This window comes from Babylonia areolata, chromosome 7 (genome assembly GCF_041734735.1).
Source record: "Babylonia areolata isolate BAREFJ2019XMU chromosome 7, ASM4173473v1, whole genome shotgun sequence".
In the NCBI taxonomy this organism is placed as follows: Eukaryota; Metazoa; Mollusca; class Gastropoda; order Neogastropoda; family Buccinidae; genus Babylonia; species Babylonia areolata.
Genome location: NC_134882.1, coordinates 48,631,124 through 48,654,817, shown reverse-complemented (window position 1 = coordinate 48,654,817; position 23,694 = coordinate 48,631,124). Strand labels below are relative to the sequence as shown.

Here is a 23,694-nt window from a genome sequence, read left to right as displayed (position 1 = left end):
GGGCTAGAATTTGATTATTTGTGCAGGGTGTCTTGTACAAGTTACATCCCCATTCTCTCAGCCAATAGGGCTTTAGGACAGTGGACGTTCTTCAGGTTACCCCACGTGAATAATGTTCGCCGTGTCTCCCAGTGGTGGAGAATCAATTCAAATCTCCCCGAACGCCGATCCAGATCATCGACAGAATGTGATCGACTGATCCTTGTGGAAACAGATTTGAACTTGATGGCAGTCCGTAGAACGCATAACTCAGCAAGAGCGGATCACTTGTCTATTTTGCTAATTTATCCCAGATTTTGTTGTAAAAAGTTGGGGGTGGGGGTGGGGGTAATCTTTGATCCTTATCCATAGGACAGCCATCAAAATCTGTTCTCTCTCTCTCTCTCTCTCTATATATATATATATATATATATCAACAAAATAATGATAGCGCAGCATCATGACATCGACATATATATTCTATGTGTTTTGTTAAATAGATACTTTAGTAAGTTATCTCATATCAGCACAAGAACCCCTCCAGAGTTCATTCCGTGTATTTTTTCTGTTCTTATAAAAAGTCGAAACCACGGACATCTACAGATTAATTATCATCTGATTCAAGTCAGCTAAGAAACAGGGCAGAATGTGATGGTAACTGTAGCATCCACAAGAAACACCGGGTGGATTTCCATGCAGCTTTGATGACATGGCAATAAGATATGTTTTGAAATAACAACATTCAAATGTGAAAATAAACGCTTTAACTGAACGTCTACAATCACGAATGTGAAACTAAAGACTTTGACTAAATGTCTACAATTACAAATGTGAAAATAAAGACAGACTAAATATCTACAATCACAAATGTGAACATAAAGACTGACTGAATGTCAACAATCACAAATGTGAAACTGGAGATTGACTAAATGTCAACAATCGCAAGCATGAAAATAAAGAGTGACTAAATGTATAGAATCACAACGGGACATAAACAAATCAAACCTCTTCTACTGTTTCTTAGTGTTTTTGTTTTTTTTGTTTTTTCGCAGCAAGGGGTGGAGGAAGACTCACCGCTGGATGTTTAATTGCATTTTTTCTGAAAGAAGAATCACCAGTGAATGTTGAGTTATTTTTTTCACGGCGCAGACTTACGCGGTGAACAAGCAGACCTCAGGTTCCGCCAGCACGGCCACAGCCATCCTGAGCGGCGTGAAGACCAACTATGCCGTGCTGGGCGTGGACAGCCGTGTTGCACGTGGCAGCTGCTCCGACATGCAGAACGCAGACTATCACACTGACTCCATGCTGCATTGGTCGCATGCTGCCGGTACATTGGCGCAGGGGATAAGTTGTGTTGATGAAGCAAGGGTGTGTGTGTGGACGGTGCATGTGCTGTTTCTGTGTGTGTGTGGTCGTGAGTGTGTGTGGTGTGTGTATACGATGTGTGTGTGTGTGTGCGTTTCAGTGTGTGTTGTACACGTGTTAAACGTGTGTGTGTGATATGGAGATAACATGTAGGTATACGTAACTGTATTGAAATGTATTTATATGCATTGTGTTGTGTAGTATGTGTTTTGTTTCATCATAGGCAACAACGATTCTTGGTTTTGGTTTCTGTCATTGTTTATGTAGTTTTTACAGTACAAAGTTGAGTGTTTGTGTGATGTCTTGCTTTCGCTGAATGGATACAAACACTACTGTTTGATACGATCAGACAACAACGGGGAATCTCCTCAGGCGTACGGATCTGACATCTCTCTGTAAAGTGCTGACGTCTGGTGGTGTGTGTCCATTGAGATCGATGATGACCATCGTTGTCATCCAGCTGGGGGATGGGGGGAGGGTGGTGGTGTGTGTGTGGGGGGGATACTCATGAATCTGTCTGTGAATGAGCAGATGGCTGAATAGTCCAATCTGCGCACGAAATGTTCGCTGACAGTTGGGGCAGACAAAGATAGGCATATCATTGTCAGGGAGCTTGTTTGCCCGTCACTTTCTGGCCTGCCTCTTCTGAACAGCTACAGCAGTCCTGTTGGCCTCGCACAACTTGGCGCCTTTGTGCACAGCAGCGCGCCATTGTCACGGTCCACTGCAGATTCCTCCCAGGAGTCAGGGTTGATATCAGACGCTTTCAGAGAGACTTTCAGAGTTATCTCTGAAGCGCTTCTTCTGGCCTCTGTGTGATCTCTTCCCTTGTTGCAGCTCGCCATAGAAGAGCCTTTTGGGCAGCCGATGGTCTGGCATGCGCGCCACGTGTCCAGCTCAGCGAAGCTGGGACTGCATCAGGATGGTGAAGATGCTGGGAAGGGTGGTTTTGCAAGCACCTCCGTGTCTGGGGTCCTGTCTTGCCACTTGATGTTCAGTAGCTTCCTGAGGCATGTTGTGTGGAAGTGGTTCAGCTTCTTGGCACACTGTCCAAGTTTAGCAGGCGTACAGTAGTGTGGGGAGAACTACTGCTCTGTAGACCTTTAGCTTGGTCTCAAGACCAATGCCTCTTCTGTTCCAGACATTTGCATAGAGTTTACCAAAGATTGCGCTTGCTCTTGCAATCCTGGCGTTCACTTCATCGTCGATGGTCGCATTTCGTGACAGTGTGCTGCCAGGGTATGTGAACCGCTCCACCGCACTGAGTCTCTGACCGTTGACTGTGATGTTGGGCTCAACGTGGGGTTTCCCTGGGGCTGGCTGATGGAGAACTTCAGTTTTCCTCGTGCTGATGGTAAGGCCGAAGTTCCTGCTGGCAGTGGCAAACTTGTCGACGCTGAGTTCCATGTCAGCTTCAGATCCAGCGTTGAGGGCACAATCATCAGCAAACAAAAAGTCTCTGATGATGTCTGTCATGACCTTCGTTTTTGCTTGAAGCCTTCTGAGGTTAAACAGCTTGTCATCTGTTTGGTACTTTAGGCCGATTCCAACATCGCCATCTCTGAAGGCATCAGTAAGCATTGCAGAGAACATGAGGCTGAACAGTGTTGGAGGTAGGACGCAGCCTTGCTTGACACCATTTGTGACAGGAAAAGGAGCAGATGTTTCGCCATTGTCCTGAACTCGAGCCTGCATGCCTTCATGGAACTGGCTGACCATGATTTTCCACAGTCCTTCTCTACTCACGGTGTCGAAGGCCTTAGTGAGGTCGATATAGGTGGAGAACAGATCAGCATTTTACTCCTGACATTTCTCTTGCAGCTGCCTTGCAGCAAACACCATGTCGGTGGTTCCGCGCTCTTTCCGGAATCCACATTGTCTCTCAGGCAAATGACATTGGTCAAGGTGTGCTGTGAGGTGATTTAGTAGGATCCTGGCAAGTATCTTGCCTGTGATGGAGAGCAAGGAAATGCCCCGATGGTTATCACAGGCTTGCCGGTTCCCCTTTCACTTGTACAAGTGAATGGTAGATGCATCTTTGAAATCCTGGGGGATCGTCTCTTCTTTTCACATGAGTGAGTACAGCTGATGGAGCTTCTCAGTCAGCACAGTGCCTCCATCCTTGTAGACCTCTGCTGGTATGGAGTCTCAGCCAGGTGCTTTGCCACTGGATAGCAGACGGATTGTTTCTGGGTCTCAAGAAGTGTTGGCGGATCATCCAGTGCTTCGTTGATGACGACTTGTGGGAGACGGTCTATGGCTTCATCATTTATGGAGGAAGGGTGATTTAAGACACTGTTGAAGTGCTCAGCCCAGCGTTCGAGAATTTTCTCCTTCTCGGTGATCAAGGTATTCCCATCTGCACTGAGGAGGGGGGATGATCCTGAGGATGTAGGACCGTAGACTTCTTTTAAGGCATCATAGAACCTCTTCATATCGTGCCTGTCAGCATATCCCTGGATCTCATCAGCTTTGTCACTCAGCCACTTATCCTGCATCTGACGTAACTTTTGCTGAACAGTCCTGCGGATGGCATTGTATGCATCCTTTTTTGATGTGGTAAACAGTTTAATTTGTACAGTATGCTGGTCGTTGCTTTCAGGCAAGTCCACCGGTGTGATCACCAACGTCCGGATCACCCACGCCACTCCTGCCGCGGCCTACGCTCACAGTCCTGACCGGTTCTGGGAGACAGATAAAGACATGCCCCCCACGTGCCCCGGGGTCAAGGACATCGCATACCAGCTGTTGAAGAACAACTCCATCCAGGTGATCTTATTTCTTTGTTTATCTATTTATTCGTTCTGTTAGTTTATTTATTTGTCTGTTTATTTGTTTATGTTTTTATTTATAAATTATCCATTCATCTATTTATTTCAACATGTGTTTATTTATTTGTTTATATATTTATTGAGGCCAGCGCGTTGGGTTGGTTTGTGTTGTTTTGGCTTTATTATGTTACTAGACGTCAGGTCAGGTCATGTGGGTCAGGTCAGGTCATTAGATCTGCTATTGTTTATTTCTTCATTTATCAAATTTATTTATACATATTGCTACGGCGTGTATTTTTGAAGCTCTGTGCACTTTAAAGAGAGTAGAGTAGGCCTCCTTCGGTCATGGCTGACCATGGATAGAGTATATCCGACCTAATGTCTAATTGGGCTGTCTGCTTGGACCAAGCAGCCTCGCCTGTGACTGTAGAGACCGATGCGAGAGAAACAGTCTCTGTCGCAGCGGTCACATGTGTAAGCTGATGCTGGTCTGTTGGCTGCCGTCCCTTTTCTGCTGCAGCAGCTGACAGTTTGTCCTCACCAATCCGTAGCTGATTCTTGAGAGTGCTTCTCCATCTGTTGCGGTCAACTGCAAGGTCCTCCCACGACTCAGTGTTGATCTCAGGCGCCTTCATGTCACGTTTGCAAACTTTTTTGTATCTCAGCTGTGGGCGGCCGATGCTTCTCTGCCCCGAGGCGAGCCCTCATAAAGGATGTCTTTTGGGATGCGACTATCTTCCATGCGGCGAACGTGGCCCAGCCAGCGCAGCCGACGCTGTCTCAGCATGGTATACAGGGTCAGGAGGCCAGCGCGAGTCAGGACTTCAGTGTTTGTCACCTTGTCTTGCCAGGAGATGCCGAGTATGCGCCGTAGGCTTCTCAGGTGGAAGGTATTGAGCCTTTTCTCCTGACCAGCTTGTGTGGTCCACGCCTCACTGCCATACAGCAAGGTGCTGAGGATGCAGGTGTTGTATACAGCCATCCTTGTCTTCGTGGTCAGCTTGGGATTTGTCCACACTCTTTGTGTGAGGCAGGCTAGCGTTGATCCTCTTGTCGATCTCGGTGTCAAGGGAGAGGTTGTCGGTGATGGTGGATCCAAGGTAAGTGAATTGATTGATGGCTTCAAGCTCGTAGTCATCAATGGTGATGGCTGGTGGAGATGGCGTGTCTTGGCCTAGGACGTTTGTCTTCTTGAGACTGATGGTCAGACCGAAATCTTTGCAGGCCTGGGAGAAGCGGTCCATCAATGACTGCAAGTTCCGCTGGGTGTGGGTCACAACTGCGGCATCGTCGGCAAAAAGCATGTCTCTGATGAGGGCTTCGCGGACTTTTGTCCTTGCTCTGAGGCGGGCGAGATTGAAGAGCCTGCCATTTGATCTGGTCCGCAGGTAGATTTCTTCTTGCGCTGTGCTGAACGCATGCTTCAGGAGAAGAGCAAAGGAGATTCCAAATAGGGTGGGGGCGATTACACAGCCTTGTTTGACACCGCTGCGTACGTCGAAGGGCTTGGAGAGGTTACCATTGAACTGCACCGTCCCTTTCATGTTGGAGTGGAAGGACTCAATCAAGCTGTGCAGTTTGGGGGGGGGGGGGGGGGGGGGGGGGGGGGGGGGGGGGGGGGCAGCCGATCATTTCGAAGAGCCATGAAAAAGCCGTCTCTGCTGACTAGGTCAAAGGCCTTGGTGAGGTCAATGAATGCGACATACAGGGGCATCCTCTGCTCTCTGCACTTCTCCTGGATTTGGCGAAGGGAGAAGTTCCTGTCTACCGTGGATCTCTGTGCTCGGAAACCGCACTGTGGTTCCGGATAAACGCGTTCGGCCAGTTTCTGTATGCGAATTAAGAGGACCCGAGTGTAGACTTTGCATACAATGCTGAGAAGCGAGATGGCTCTATAATTGTTGCAGTCGCTCCGTTCGCCCTTGTTTTTGTAGAGGGTGATGATCTTGGCGTCCCTCATGTCCTGCGGTACAGCTCCCTCTTTCCAGCACTGACAGAGGACTGTGTGCAGAGGATGCAGAAGAGTAGTCTTGCAGTGTCAAGTTCTTCCATGACCGGCATGCACTTGATGGCATCGAGGGCTGAGTGGGACACCATGTTTTCTGTGGAGTAGAGGTCGGAGAAGTGTTCCGCACATCTCTCCATCTGCTGGCTAGGATCGTTGATTACTTCCCCTGTGGAGGATTTGAGGGGGGCAGTCTTTCTCTGTGTTGGTCCCAGTGCCTTCTTGATGCCATCATACATCTCTCGGATGTTGCCTCTTTCAGCAGCATTCTGTATCTCTTCGCTGAGCTCTGTCCAGTACTCATTTGCACATCGCCTGGCGTTAAGCTGAACCTTACTTCTGGCGGCCCTGAGGATTTGCAGGTTCTTCTCACTGGGTGACTGTTTGTACTCGGTGAGTGCAGCACGCTTGGCCTCAATACTGGGAGTCATCTCTGATGATTTGGTCTCAAACCAGTCGTGAGACTTCGCGGTTTTCTTCCCAAAGGTGGCCATAGCAATGTGGTGCATGTGTCTCGTAGCCTCTCCCATCTTTCTGTGGCAGAGTCCCTGGGCTGCAATGCATCGAATTATCTCCCAAAGGCCTCTGCGAACTGTTCTACAAGGTCTGGCTGAGACATCTTGCTGACGTCAATGCGAGAGTTCCCTTGTTTCTTTGAGCAGTGGAACTTTTGTGGTTGCAGTCTGATCTTGCAGCATACCAGAGAGTAGGTCCATGTCGCAGTCTGCGCTGTGGTAAGAGCGAGTGTGGAGAAGGTTTTTGATGGCAGCTCGTCTTACTAGGATCAGATCCAGTTGGTGCCAATGTTTTGAGCGCGGGTGCCTCCAGGAGACTTTGTGTTGGGGCTTCGTCTTGAAGAAGGAGTTGGCGATGCACAGTTCATGGCAGGTACAAAACTCAAGTAGTTGCTGTCCATTCTCATTCATTTTCCCCACTCCAAAGGAACCGAGACAGGAAGGCCACGAATCGTTGTCTGCACCCACTCTGGCATTGAAGTCGCCCAGGAGAACAAGTTATTCTGTCCTGGGGAAGTTCCTTATGCACTTTACAATAACACTGAAAAAAACATTCACTCAAACATCCCCACACAAACATACACATACAATTTAAAACATAGTGGACAATTATTAAAAGAGATTGTGTCATTATGCGAAAATCAAATAATGGATCAGAAGACTAGAAATTATTATTGCAATAACAACAACAAAAATACAGACAATTTGAAGATGCACACGTGCACATACCGACATACACAAGCGCCCACGCACGCATGCACACACACACACACACACACACACACACACACACACACACACACACACACACACACACATTACACACACCACCACCACCAACAACAACAACAACAACAAACATATTAAAACATCTGCATACGGTCAAGTCTGAGGATGCATTTCTGTTCGCTACATTCGCTCAAACCATTTCTCTGGCTAGAATTCACTACAGGCCCTGATTTAGTTCTCGGTGCCTTCTGTGCAGGTGATTTTAGGAGGAGGCAGAAAGGTCTTCTACAATCGTAAAGATGGCCACAATCTTACGGAGGTGAGTATAAAATTGATATGTAAAACGAACTGTCTATGAATATTCTAGTCTCTGACACATAGTACATTAGACATGATATGGTTTTGTAGTCAAAAAGAGAAATATTAGTTTTTTTCTGTTCGTCTGGTGCTTTCCCAGTCATTTGTGTCATGTATTCTGTAACAGAATGTTTTCTTTTTCTTTTTAGCCTCTCTCTCTCTCTCTCTCTCTCTCTCTCTCTCTCTCTCTCTCTCTCTCTCTCTCTCTCTCTCTCTCTCTCTCTCTCTCTGTGTGTGTGTGTGTGTGTGTGTGTGTGTGTGTGCAGGGATGGTGGTTACCAATTGTATACTTTTGGTTTTGTGTTGAACAGTTATATGGAACAGACCCTTCACAGGGTCGAGTCCCGATGGATAAAGCACATAATTGCTTATTAATCCTATCATCATCGAATTATATCATATATTCTCTCTCTCTCTCTCTCTCTCTCTCTCTCTCTCTCTCTCTCTCTTACTCCTCTTTCCCTCTCCATCTCTTAAACGCACACGGGTTGTTGTTATGGTTATGGGTATACGCGCATGTGTATGTATGTGTATGTGTGTGTGTGTGTGTGTGTGTGTGTGTGTGTGTGTGTGTGTGTGTGTGTGTGTGTGTGTGTGTGTGCGTGTGTGTGTTATGCACGCGATCTCATGTTTATTTTGTCTGATAGATAAATTGTTCAGATGCAACAAGCGCAGTTATTTTGCACCAAACTGGTAAGATTCCGAGCCAGTCAGTCTGATCTGCATTTGTTACGATACTTTCCACAGGAATGGCTGTCAGACTTGCGACAAAGGGGCGTGGCTGCCAAATACGTACGGAGTGCCTCCGAGTTCAGAGCAGTCTCTGCAAGTGATACAGATTACCTGCTGGGTACGTCTGTGACTGTAGAATATATCCATATCAAATTATTCCATTGCACTGTATTGTAATGTATTCCATTGTATTGCGTTGCGCTGTAATTACTTTTTGTCACGACATATCTCTGTGTAAAATTCGGGCTGCGGTCCTCAGGTAGAGCCCATCGCCACTGTGAAGCACGCCCATCTTTTTATCGATTAATCCAAATTTTGTACTGTCAAAGTGGATTTTTCTACAGAATTTTGCCAGGGATAACCCTTTCGTCGCTATGATATCTTTTACATCCGGAAAGTGCAGTTTGCACACAGGACCTCGAAAGACTAGCACCCAGACCACTAGACGCGGGGGGGGGGACGCGGGGGGGGGTTATCCCGGTCCTGTATGAAACGCGAATAACTCCACTACACTGTATTTCACTACACTACAATACACTGCACAACACTACCGCATGTACTGCGCTATACTTCACCACAGCCAACGACACTCTATTACACTGCATTGCGCTACGCTGCGACTGAACTGCATTCTACTGTACTACACTACGCAAATCTAAACCACACTACATGTGACCACACTCCACAGCACTAGACTACGCTACACTACACTACACTATACTACACTACACTACACACACGGTATACTACACTACACTACACTACAAGAGCATTACACTACAAGAGCATTAATTCACTACACTACAAGAGCACTATACCCAACTACACTGCACAACTCTACTGTTCACACCACACTGCTCTACATTGCACTCCATTACACTGCAATACGCTGCTGTCACTGTCACTGGTTCCGAAACCTGGGTTGGTCGCGTGGTCGCAGCAACTGCTCTCCATTTCTGGCCGCGGCCCTCTCTGTCCATCAGTGATGATGTCTGCTCAAATCTTTGGCTGGCTGTCTCATCCCATTTTCCCCTGCACTGTTTTCTGTAAGGAGGGTCTTGTACGGCACTGCACAACACTACAAGTGAACTGCACTGTTCTAAACTGCGCCACACAACACTACAACTGAACTGCACTGCTCTAAACTGCGCCACACAACACTACAACTGAACTGCACTGCTCAAAACTGCGCCACACAACACTACAACTGAACTGCACTGTTCTAAACTGCGCCACACAACACTACAACTGAACTGCACTGCTCAAAACTGCGCCACACAACACTACAACTGAACTGCACTGCTCAAAACTGCGCCACACAACACTACAACTGAACTGCACTGCTCTACACTGCGCCACACAACACTACAACTGAACTGCACTGCTCAAAACTGCGCCACACAACACTACAACTGAACTGCACTGCTCAAAACTGCGCCACACAACACTACAACTGAACTGCACTGCTCAAAACTGCGCCACACAACACTACAACTGAACTGCATTGTTCTCAACTGCGCAACACACCACTACAACTGAACTGCATTGTTCTCAACTGCGCTACACAACACTACAACTGAACTGCACTGCTCTAAACTGCGCCACACAACACTACAACTCAACTGCACTGCTCAAAACTGCGCCACACAACACTACAACTGAAGTGCACTGCTCTAAACTGCGCCACACAACACTACAACTCAACTGCACTGCTCAAAACTGCGCCACACAACACTACAACTGAACTGCACTGTTCTAAACTGCGCCACACAACACTACAACTGAACTGCATTGTTCTCAACTGCGCTACACAACACTACAACTGAACTGCACTGTTCTCAACTGCGCCACACAACACTACAACTGAACTGCACTGTTCTAAACTGCGCTACACAACACTACAACTGAACTGCACTGTTCTCAACTGCGCCACACAACACTACAACTGAACTACACTGCTCTAAACAGCGCCACACAACACTACAACTGAACTGCACTGCTCAAAACTGCGCCACACAACACAACTGAACTGCACTGTTCTAAACTGCGCCACACAACACTACAACTGAACTGCATTGTTCTCAACTGCGCAACACACCACTACAACTGAACTGCATTGTTCTCAACTGCGCTACACAACACTACAACTGAACTGCACTGTTCTCAACTGCGCCACACAACACTACAACTGAACTACACTGCTCTAAACTGCGCCACACAACACTACAACTGAACTGCACTGTTCTAAACTGCGCCACACAACACTACAACTGAACTGCATTGTTCTCAACTGCGCAACACACCACTACAACTGAACTGCATTGTTCTCAACTGCGCTACACAACACTACAACTGAACTGCACTGTTCTCAACTGCGCCACACAACACTACAACTGAACTACACTGCTCTAAACTGCGCCACACAACACTACAACTGAACTACACTGCTCTAAACTGCGCCACACAACACTACAACTGAACTTCACTGCTCTAAACTGCGCCACACAACACTACAACTGAACTGCACTGCTCAAAACTGCGCCACACAACACTACAACTGAACTGCACTGTTGTAAACTGCGCCACACAACACTACAACTGAACTGTACTGTTCTAAACTGCGCCACACAACACTACAACTGAACTACACTGCTCAAAACTGCGCCACACAACACTACAACTGAACTGCACTGTTCTCAACTGCGCCACACAACACTACAACTGAACTACACTGCTCAAAACTGCGCCACACAACACTACAACTGAACTGCACTGTTCTCAACTGCGCCACACAACACTACAACTGAACTGCACTGCTCAAAACTGCGCCACACAACACTACAACTGAACTGCACTGCTCTACACTGCGCCACACAACACTACAACTGAACTGCACTGCTCTAAACTGCGCCACACAACACTACAACTGAACTGCACTGCTCTAAACTGCGCCACACAACACTACAACTGAACTTCACTGCTCTAAACTGCGCCACACAACACTACAACTGAACTACACTGCTCTAAACTGCGCCACACAACACTACAACTGAACTGCATTGTTCTCAACTGCGCATCACACCACTACAACTGAACTGCATTGTTCTCAACTGCGCTACACAACACTACAACTGAACTGCACTGCTCTAAACTGCGCCACACAACACTACAACTCAACTGCACTGCTCAAAACTGCGCCACACAACACTACAACTGAAGTGCACTGCTCTAAACTGCGCCACACAACACTACAACTCAACTGCACTGCTCAAAACTGCGCCACACAACACTACAACTGAACTGCACTGTTCTAAACTGCGCCACACAACACTACAACTGAACTGCATTGTTCTCAACTGCGCTACACAACACTACAACTGAACTGCACTGTTCTCAACTGCGCCACACAACACTACAACTGAACTGCACTGTTCTAAACTGCGCTACACAACACTACAACTGAACTGCACTGTTCTCAACTGCGCCACACAACACTACAACTGAACTACACTGCTCTAAACAGCGCCACACAACACTACAACTGAACTGCACTGCTCAAAACTGCGCCACACAACACAACTGAACTGCACTGTTCTAAACTGCGCCACACAACACTACAACTGAACTGCATTGTTCTCAACTGCGCAACACACCACTACAACTGAACTGCATTGTTCTCAACTGCGCTACACAACACTACAACTGAACTGCACTGTTCTCAACTGCGCCACACAACACTACAACTGAACTACACTGCTCTAAACTGCGCCACACAACACTACAACTGAACTGCACTGTTCTAAACTGCGCCACACAACACTACAACTGAACTGCATTGTTCTCAACTGCGCAACACACCACTACAACTGAACTGCATTGTTCTCAACTGCGCTACACAACACTACAACTGAACTGCACTGTTCTCAACTGCGCCACACAACACTACAACTGAACTACACTGCTCTAAACTGCGCCACACAACACTACAACTGAACTACACTGCTCTAAACTGCGCCACACAACACTACAACTGAACTGCACTGTTCTCAACTGCGCCACACAACACTACAACTGAACTACACTGCTCAAAACTGCGCCACACAACACTACAACTGAACTGCATTGTTCTCAACTGCGCCACACAACACTACAACTGAACTGCACTGCTCAAAACTGCGCCACACAACACTACAACTGAACTGCACTGCTCTACACTGCGCCACACAACACTACAACTGAACTGCACTGCTCTAAACTGCGCCACACAACACTACAACTGAACTGCACTGCTCTAAACTGCGCCACACAACACTACAACTGAACTTCACTGCTCTAAACTGCGCCACACAACACTACAACTGAACTGCACTGCTCTAAACTGCGCCACACAACACTACAACTGAACTGCACTGCTCTAAACTGCGCCACACAACACTACAACTGAACTGCAACTACAGGGCTCGCCACAGTGCACACACTGTTGTGCACAATACTACACGACACTACAACTAAACCGAACGACACAGCACTGCTGTACACTTCCACACGTACACTACATTACACTACATGTACGCTTTTCTACAATACACTACACTACTTAACACTATTGTTACATTTGACAACGTGCTTCCACAGAAGAATCGGAATATGACAGTTTATAAAAAAAATGTCATTTTTTTTGGTGACTCAGGTCTCTTCTCGGAAAGTCACATGAGCTACGAAGTCTCGCGAAATAACAATGAACAGCCGTCCATTGCTGAGATGACCAGGAAAGCCATTGAAATCCTTAGCAAGAACAAGAAAGGCTTCTTTCTGTTTGTTGAAGGTATGGCAGATATGCTGGGGATTTTGTTGTTGTTTTTTTTTGTTTGTTTGTTTCTACTTGTTTGTTTGTTGGTGTTTTGTTTTTGCTTTGCGTGAGGAAAAATGTATATTTACATGCTTGTTATTGTTAATTTTTAAAACAAGTGAACAAAATCTTACTTCGGTAGCCATACCACTCCAGAAAGAACTAAGTTTCTAAATTCAGTCCATTTGTCTCAAGCCTTTCGCATTTTTTTCTTTCTATTTCGCCGTGCATGTGTTTTTGCATGAGTGCGTGCTTGTGTGTGTGTGTGTGTGTGTGTGTGTGTGTGTGTGTGTGTGTGTGTGAGAGAGATATCTGTGAGTGGTTACCTTATGTGTGTGTAAGAGATATGTAAGGCTGATTTTGTTCCGAAAACATAAACAAATGTTACGCTGTCGGTGTTCACTCAGTAAATGCATTTTCGAAAACGTAAATGTTCTGAATATTTTTCTCGCTTTTCATATGACACACATGTAACAGGTTACAGTCTATAAACTAATACGTGATGAGTAAGATATGAACAATTACCCGCATTATTTAGTAAGGGATCTTCAAAACATTGGTGAAGGATTTTTATTGATATTTTTTTACAACCCATGTACGTTTTAATATTCACAGTTCACAATATGAGTCTGACTGAACATGATTAAACAGAACAAGACATTCTGTGTGTATAAAAACAACATCCCAACAATCATCAAATAATAGAAATACAATTGATATTTTTTAGTACAAAAAACGTAACGAAACAAACAAAATCGGCTGTCTAATGAGACTGCCTGGTGTTTGGGATTTTGTATGAAATGGAAATTTAATTTTAAGTAAGTTAATAAAAATCAATGAATATCAGTTTCAAGGAGGTTTCGAAGTATCGGGACTTGATCCACATCTGCTGTAAAAAAAAAAAAAAAAAAAAAAAGGCAAAAAATGCATAATTATTGTTTCGTGCATTTTCCACACCAGGAGGGAACATCGACAAAGCGCATCACCAGAACTACGCCAAAGCGGCCCTAGAGGAGACCGTTGCCCTTGATGACGCTGTGCGCGTGGCCAAAGAGATGACAGGGGACGATACTCTGATAGTGGTCACGGCCGACCACTCTCACGTCTTCAACATCGCAGGCTATGCCGGTCGTGGAAACAACATCTTGGGTGGGTTGTCTAAGTATTAGTGGTATTAGAAACAATTGTAGTAGTAGTTATACTAACAGAGATAGCCTAATGATAAAAGACATTCATTACAACAACTACAACAATAACAATAAAACCAATGATGATAATAGTGATAACAATAATGATGATAAAAATAGTAATAATGATAATAATGATGATAATAATAAAAATAGTAATGCATATTAATGCTCACACCTCCCATACAGAGACTCGTGGCGTTTACAAAAAAAGTTACAAGGGGGCGCTCGACCAGTATGGGAACAGAGAAAAACTACAGGAACAACAGAATCACATTTTACGTCATAACATAGAGCAATGACGTCCAAGCTGTAATGTCAGCTATCATTCATGAAAACTTGCTTTGTTGAGGAAGGCAACATGTGGGGTGACGGTGATGACCCTCCTGCAGGGAACGTGGCCCTTCCACAGCGTGCTTTCCTTGCTGTGATCCGTTGTGACTTCTGCCTGGGAAATTCGTTCAATGAAAGTTTTTGTAGTTTCACAGCCCTTCACTGAAATCCCGACATGTAAGTTCTGTCTTATCTCAGTGAGGTGACACCCATTCACAGACAACCTGACCCTCAGTGAGGTGACAGCCCTCCACTGACGTCCTGATCTGTAAGGTCTGTCTTATCTCAGTGAGGTGACAGCCCTTCACTGATATCATCACCTTAAGTTCTGCCTTATCTGTGACAGCCCTTCACTGACATCCTGATCAGTAAGTTCTGTCTTATCTCAGTGAGGTGACAGCCCTTCACTTGCATCCTGACCTATAAGTTACGAGCAGCCGTCAGTGGGATGAAAACCATTGTAGAACTGACCTGCATATTGAATGATGGCCTCACTGACTGACTGACGCAGGTCTGGTGGACGAGATCAACCCGGGCCAGGACCCCACTGACGGGCAGCCCTACACCACACTGGTGTACGGGAACGGACCAGGACCTGACAGGACCCAGAACCTGTCCACAGTGAACACGTGTAAGGAACACTGTTTGTCCGTGACTGCACAGAAGTCGAGGGTTTAAAAGACATGGTTTATATGTGTTGACGTGAGGAATGAATTCCGAATGGTGGCTAGAATGATTTCTTTGGAACTAGGGATGGAAGAGACGGGTGATTGTATTATATTGTATTGCATTGCATTGCGTTATATTGTTGTTGTTGTTGTTTTTATCGTGTTGTTATTGTATAGTATTGCATTACATTACTTTGTATTGTACTGTTGTGTATTGGATCACAACTGATTTCTCCGCGTGAAATTTGGGTTGCTCTCCCTTGCCGGCTGGGGACAGGGCGTCGTATCATGTGTGTCTTTTCAGTTGAAAACTGTAATCCATTATCTTTCATATAAATGTTTAATTTATCAAGTTCTGATTGATATAGAATGTTCGCAAAGTTAGTTCATCCAAACTGCTATATCATTAGAGTATTGAACGAGATTTATAGATTTAGACAAATATTTTGGCAAATCATATAACATTATGTTGAACAGAAGTGGAGAAATGATAGATCCTTGAGGAATACCCATGTTAATTGATCTTGAAGACGACAATGATTGCCCCACTTTAGTGATGATGCTTCTTTCTGTCAAAAGAGATTTTATATACCTGTATACATTGCCACTTAACCCAATGTTCTGTAGCTTAAACAGAAATTTGGCATGCCAAATGCGGTCATAAGCTTTTTGTACATCAAAGAACGTGGCCCAAACACTTTTTCTCTTTGAAAACTGTTGTTTTATGTTTGTTGTTAGTATTACTAGGTGATCTAAAGTAGATCTGCCCTTTCTGAATCCGGCCTGTGCAATCGGAATAATTCAATTTTTATCACAATAATAAGTTTAGCCTTATCCGACGGGAGACTCCATCCTATGCAGCATCCTGTGCAGCAACGGACACCTCGAAGACAAACTCCAAAGCCTGTAATATAGACATCGCTTGCTGGGAAACTGATGCCCTTGACCGTTCTCGATGGAGGATGTTGTGCTCTAGTGGCTTAAAGACGTTTGAAAACAAGAGAACGCTGGCCATTAAGGAGAAGCGCGAGCGAAGGAAGCAGGGCTCAACTTCTGGAGACGTTTTCCCTTGCAACACCTGTGGGAAGTGCTGCGCATCCAGAATCGGCCTCTTCTCCCATATGAGGATGCACCGACAGATAAGTCTGCCTGCCTACTCGTCCGTCGGTCCGACGGGAGACTCCGTCCTAACGAGAGATGATTAATTTATCGCACAAAGTGTATACATTTCACACAATCCTCTCACCTGAGATGGAACCTTTGTGATGTGCGTATAATCTATCACGTGACACGCAACAGCTGTGTCTTTAAGTCTACTCTTTGCCGTGGACGCAGGGATAGAGTTTACATTGTTTATTTTATATCTATGTATGCATGTATTCCTGTTTTAGAAATGCGACAGATGTGTTCAGCTTGCTTTGTCTGTTTCTCTGTACACCCAGACCCTGTGTCACGGTGTGTTTGGCTGTTTCTGTTTCCGTCCATTCATCCGTCTGTCTGTCTGTCTGCTGTCTGTTTCTCTCTCTCTCTCTCTTTTCCTCTCTCTTTCACACACACACACACACACACACACACACACACACACACACACACACACACACACACACACAATCTCTCTCTCTCTGTCTGTCTGTCTCTCTCTCACTCACTCTTGTGTACTGTCCAAACCTTGGAAACGAACGACTGGGGGGGGGGGGGGGGGGGGTATAGGCACAGTGCCCCCCTGTCACATGTACTTTTTAAGCTAACGACAAAGTACCAAAGTGTGACTTATCCTATAGTTGTTCATTTTGCTCCGATTGTTTTTCCTTTCTTTTCTATTCTTGTTTTGCACCATTTTTGTTCTGATTTGTACCTACCATGTCACTAGAGCTTTACAGCTGATGATATTAAACATTTCAGTGTTCAGTGCTCAGTGTTCTCTCTCTCTCTCTCTCTCTCTCTCTCTCTCTCTCTCTCTCTCTCTCTCTCTCTCTCTCTCTCTCTCTCATCTTTCTGTCTATCTTTCTCTTCGTCTGCCACTTCATGTGCTGTGATTTGAACACAAGAAATATTGTGAGTATGAGATTAGACTGCATTTCGTCATCAGTCTCCGTGACTGGGACAAACGCGAAATGCAGCATTCGAATCACCCCATTTATCCCCCTCTTTAGAGACAGAGAGAGAGAGAGAGGTGTATGCGCATGTCTGTACATTTATGTGTGTGTGTGCACACCTGGGCGTACGTGAATGTGCACATAATTATGAGCAAAATCGCGCGCGCATATTAGGCCAATTATTGTACACCGTTTGCTGAAGAAAGTTTTACATGCGCACGAACTGAAACCCTTGACTTCTGGACCTTTCATGTAGTGAAACAAGATCAGTGCTGCATGAAACTTGGAGTACAATTGCTACATACCGTACACACTTCAGTGGTGTAATTATGTTTGCTGAACAAAGGCAATGTAATCCCAAGAAGTTCAGATAAAAGTGGTGACTGACATCATGACCTGTAATCTATGTTTAGATCTCAGTGAAGCTGACAGCCCTTCACTGTCGAGCAAATAATGCTGGCAATAATCCAGATTGAGAGAGATGACAAACGGGAAAAAATCCACAATAATATAAGAAAATATAATGTGTGTTTCTTGTCAAAGAAAAAGCAACAACAGTTAAGTGCATTTTTTCAACAGCAACAACAACAAATTACATTTTACGAATCTATGCGATCATTGTTGATTGTTCATGTTTTGATTTATGAGTAACATTTGTTCTTCTTCGTTTTGGTTGGTTTGTATTTGAGGTATAGTGAGCAATACTGCGTTAACCCACTGGGGACGCCAACGTTTCTTCCTTTCTTTCCGCCCACAAAGATACCAACTGATGTCCAGCGGGTGTCTGATTTGCCCAGCCTGTAGCTTTCGTCGTCAGAAATGCGGTAGTCACCCACCTCTGCAATGTGAAAACCTTCCGTTGGTAATATGTTAATAATGTAAGTAGCGGTGAAGCACTGTCATCAACTTTGTCGTTCGTACAGAGTGGATTAATAACCTGTTGCTCAGTGGAAGCAAAGGGAAAATAACGATGTTGGTAGCGATGATGGTTGGTGCAGCATGAAGAAAGTTAATAACGTGTTGCTCAGTGGAAGCGAAGGGGAAACTAAAGATGTTGGTGGCGGTGGTGGTTGTTGCAGCGTCGGACTACAACCAGTTCCAGAGGGCGGTGCCGTTCGGCTGGGCGGGCGAGACCCACGGCGGAGAGGACGTGGGGATCTACGCCACGGGCCCCATGGCCCACCTGTTTCACGGGGTGCACGAGCAGAGCTACATCGCTCACGTCATGGCCTACGCAGCCTGTGTCGGCCCCAACACGGCGCACTGCGACCTGGGACCCCCCACCACCGGCGACGGTTGCTCGGGAGGAGAGGGGGTGATGGGTGGAGTGGGAGGAAGGAGGTGGGGGATGGTGGTGGTGGTGGTGGTGGGTGTGCTCGTGAGCGGTGTTTCGGCTATGTGGGTGTCTGGTGGTTGATTCTTCTTTCCTTTTTTTTTGCCTTTTTTTAATTTTATTTAATAAGAATTGTATTGTTTTAGATTTACGGTCCGTTCATTGTTATTTCTTTTTTGTTGCTGTTTTTGTTTGAAGAATGTTTCCTCGTTGTTGTTATTGGATTTTTTTTTTTTTTTTAATAGAATGTTTATGATCGAAGTTGGTTGGGGTTTATTATGGGGGGGGGGGGGGGGGGGGGGGGGGGGGGGGGGAGTGTCCTAGTTAAATATTTGCTTCTCATTTTTTTTACGAATATACGAATTCATATACTTTATGGTCTATACTTTGATACAGAGATTTTTTTTTTTTTTTTGGCAGCAACACGTGTCCAACATAAAAAAAAGAATGGAAAATAAAAAGATAATTTGAATGGCACTATATGAGATAGTTATGTACAAATATACAGATTATTGAAATTCTCACGCCCCTCCATTTCTCTCTCTCTCTCTCTCTCTCTCTCTCTCTCTCTCACCACGCGCGCACACACCCTTGCACACACATACAATTTGTAAATACAAAGAGAGTCCATAATTCACAAAAAATTCAATATTGAAAAAAAAAAAAAAAAAGAAAAAAAGAAAAAGAAAAAACGAACCCTGCTTGAAGAATTGGGTAAATCGTATTAGTCATAGAGTTTTATATGTTGCTCTGGAGGTTACAGCTGGGTTGCTTTTGATATTGTTGCTGTTGTTGTGGAAAAAGTTTGTTGCTTGCAAGAACCGTTATCTCTATTATACGCACGGCATAGGATTATTTATATTAGGGGCTTCATATTGGGTAAAGCGTAAAATCTGTTGTTTTTTTGTGGTGGTTCATGAAATATTGTATGTTTCAAGTGTAACACTTTACGCATAAATGTTTACTTTTTGTTCTTTCTTTTAAAGTTTGCATGTTGTATTTGCCATGTAAGTTTAAACGAAAATTTATAATTATATCAAAAAAAGAAATAGAATAATTTAAACGAAATTGGTTTGAACGAAGACATCAAATTGTTTTACCTAGAAATGTAGTGATTTGTTATCATCAACTCACAATGTTTACTTTAGAATACATTTGCTAGAATACATTTGCTAGAATACATTTGCTAACCAAGCCTTATTTTGTATCACTTTACAATATTTCTGCATGTCTTTGTCTGTCTGTCTGCCTGCCTCTCCCTCTTTCTCTCTCCCTCACTCTAACGATAACGAATCGTTATAGTTATAGTTATCTCTCCCTCACTCTCTCTCTTTTTCTCTCTCTGTCTTGCTCACTCACGCTGTGTGTGTGTGTGTGTGTGTGTATGTGTGTGCCAGTGTATGTGTGTGTGTGTGTGTGTGTGTGCGCGCGCGACTGGTCTACGGAACACTTCATCAGAATTTTGTGTGTGCCCCTCTCTCTGTCTTTTTCCCCCCTCTCTCTCTATCCCTTAATTTTTGTGAACTCCCCTTCTCACTTTCCCTCCTTGTCCCTGTAAGCGTGTTTGTTAATGAATGCTGAATTATGCATGCGGAAATGCGTGCCTGTATCTGCAGGCCATAGATAAATGCAGTGATGGATTGTAATGACGCACACACTTACACACACACACACACACACACACACACACACACACACACACACACACACATACACACACACAGAGAAAAAAAGAATTATTGAGAAAGAAAAGAAATCAAATGTGTTATTGCTTTTTTGTTGTTGTTGTTAGCCTAAGGAACTGAAAACCCTGTGAAGCTTTCATTGTTAGAGCTTGCCAGAAAACGGTTTATATACGTTGAACCCCGCGTTTAACATTTACCCAATACGTTACACGCTTTCTCTGTTGTTTTTTTTTTCTGTTGGGTTCACAAGCTGTTGCGCGTGTTACTGTTAGGGTAGAAGAATGGGAGAAGACCCCCCCCCTCCCTACGACCCCCCTCTCTTCCTCCACCCATACACGCTCTGTGAAAGTCAAGCATTATATCCAGGGTTAGCTGTTGCATAGCACTCATGCCAGGAGGACTATGTAGTTTGACACTCTCCCAACATACACACACACACACACACACACACACAGATATCACGCGCCTCGTACAATCGATAAATACGCATGCATACAAGTGTAAAATTCTGATGAAGTGTTCCGAAGACCAGTCGCACGCACAAAGAGAGAGAGAGAGACACGCACACACACACACACACACACACATCGTGAGCATTTCTGCACTCACGCGTGTTAAACCACGCACATCGTTTCCGCGACTGGTTGGAATTGTACATTTTCTGTGTTCGTGTCGACTGATAATATTTCACCCAAGCTCACCTGTATTTTTCATACAAGGCAGCAGGCAACCCGCCCCTCACACAAACACACTCGTGGGGGCGAATCATAAAAATACAAAACAACACACACACACACACACAGAGAAACGAACAAAAAGCAATATGGCAAAACACACACACAGTGTCAGACAACACAGACGCGTGCCCAAGAGAAAGAAAGTGGAAAAAAAAAAAAAGAATCATGAGTCGGCGAACAAACAGCTAAGCCATATGAAAAAATGTACTCTTTTCTACTATGTACATGAAATAAGAGATTCACCCCAGACATCCAAGTGTAAAATGCTTCTCATGTTAAGTCTGGGTCTTAGGGCAAAGCGACTATGATTGTCAGCTGGGGGCATGATGGGTGGTGTCAAGCATTGAACTAATTACAAAAGGCACTGAGTCGAAGTTCGCATTTCGAAATCGGTTTCGTTGTTGTTTTAAAACCGGTTATTATAACCGGTATTTTTACATCAATACAACTTCATCTGGACTTTTGCCAGCGCGCACCTCCAGCTACCCCACCCCCCACCCCCCTCCACACACACACACACACACACACGTACACCTCACTTACATACACATTTACACAGCGAAAGAGAATGTCGTGAAACCAGATCAAAACGCGAAATGGAAACTTCAGAGAAAACGGTGTTATGTTTGTCCCTTTTTGAGAAGTCAAGCTTTCACTGAAAACAGGGGAATGGGTGACTTCTGCACCACTGAAAGCATCTGAGCTCATTTGGTAAGGTACTGCTGGAAACATCGGTCATAGAGCCCGTCTTTGCATTTGGCGCAGCGTCGCATCATTTTCTTACCGTGATGCACATCTCACTAGTGTGGGCCAGCTTTGTACCAGAAGGTAACACGGTGATATCTGACCTCTAATGGGGCACGCTTGTCAGGAGACAGATCTCCTTGGACTACCAGGTCCTGCATGAGAAGCTTGATCAGGATAAACCCTGACAATTCTCTGGCGAATGGCGAGAAGATCCAAAGGATTGTCCTTGGCTGCACGTGTGGCTCTTGCGTGCTGGATGCAGAGATCAAGACAGTTCGCAAAGATGGGCCACTACCACTTATTGGACCGTACTGCAATCCTGTCATTGCCCACATTCTGATCCACGCGGTTCACACCACCCATGGTTTGGTTGTGGTGGCGGATTATGATCCTCACTCACAAGGTGTAGTTCAATGAAAACGTCAGCTTCCTCAAAGGTGTTACCGTCTTCTAGCATTGAAACAAGTTCAGTAAGAGTGATTTTCTTTTTAGATATAAGCAGTAATGTGTTTGTTATCAGCAAAAAACTCAGCCTCTTGTGCCAACCGTCCCATTTTTGGACTGCAAATATAACGCACAGAGATAAGTACAAGCACAAGGTATCAGCAATCTGAAAACAAAACACTTTCAGACAGTGTAATAAACTCCAGTTCTTGTTCTAAGTATCATGCAAAAATGTTTAATAAAGAAATGACATCCCTATCTTTTTTGGCTTGCCATGATGTTGTTGCTGTTCCAAGATTTTAAAAAATTTATTGTAAATGGCGGCCCCCCACTACTACTGTAAAGAAATGACACTTTTAAAAGCACAATGCTTGAAAGCAGATGATTTCCCCGCAATAGACTGCATCAGCTGAGTCACAACAGAGGATGCACTTGTGCTATAGTCATATATACCGTCCCAAAAAATTGGACTGTGGGCATAAGTGGTGAAAGGTTCTAGTCTTTTACGACCATCATGGCATTGAATTCACATCCACTGTGTCCAGGGCTCGGCACAGGAAGACAGGATTAATCCTCTCTTTTCTCTGCCTGAACCCTCCCCAACCAAAGTCAGTTAACTACCCACTGACACGTGGATCGAGTGAGTAAAATCGGAGTTAAGTGCCTTTTCCCAACGACGCAATATCACGACGAAACGGGGCCTCGAACCCCGATGACTGATGAACACGGGATCAAAAGTCCAACGCTTATCCGACTCTGACAGCTTGTTCGGTGTTTCTAACAACTCCTGAGATCAAACGATGAGCCCCGTTCCTAAGTCTTGTGGCACTCAGTATCAGATCAAACTGTACCGAAATCGAACAAGGGCTTGACAATGGTTTCCGCTGCTGGTCAGGCATCTGCTTAGCAGATGTGGTGTTGCGTATATGGATTTTTCCGAACGCAGTGATGCTGAAACTGAAAACTGAAACTCCACACACACACACACACACACACACACACACACACACTCACTCACTCACTCACTCACACACACACACACACACACACACACACACACACACACGAATGCCACGGCTCTCCATTATCTGAACCTTCTTTTTGCCAGTTTTCCAGCTGTGAAAGGTCTGCCAAACTCACGCTCAATGCAGACACAGGG

General features: G+C 45.0%; 1 protein-coding gene across 3 annotated transcripts in view; it reads left to right on the top strand.

Annotated features, from left to right (window-relative positions):
- LOC143284287 (alkaline phosphatase-like) overlaps window positions 1-19,156 on the top strand; it is a 29,348-nt gene extending 10,192 nt beyond the window's left edge. For all 3 annotated transcript variants that reach the window (XM_076590986.1, XM_076590985.1, XM_076590984.1), the window contains exons 5-12: window positions 1,129-1,309; window positions 3,950-4,116; window positions 7,624-7,686; window positions 8,472-8,574; window positions 13,147-13,281; window positions 14,266-14,454; window positions 15,337-15,456; window positions 18,669-19,156. In XM_076590986.1, the coding sequence (XP_076447101.1) occupies window positions 1,129-1,309; window positions 3,950-4,116; window positions 7,624-7,686; window positions 8,472-8,574; window positions 13,147-13,281; window positions 14,266-14,454; window positions 15,337-15,456; window positions 18,669-19,006 (1,296 nt within the window). In that variant the 3' untranslated portion in view covers window positions 19,007-19,156. The remainder of the gene's footprint in view (window positions 1-1,128; window positions 1,310-3,949; window positions 4,117-7,623; window positions 7,687-8,471; window positions 8,575-13,146; window positions 13,282-14,265; window positions 14,455-15,336; window positions 15,457-18,668) is intronic.
- The last annotated feature ends 4,538 nt before the right edge of the window (window positions 19,157-23,694 follow it).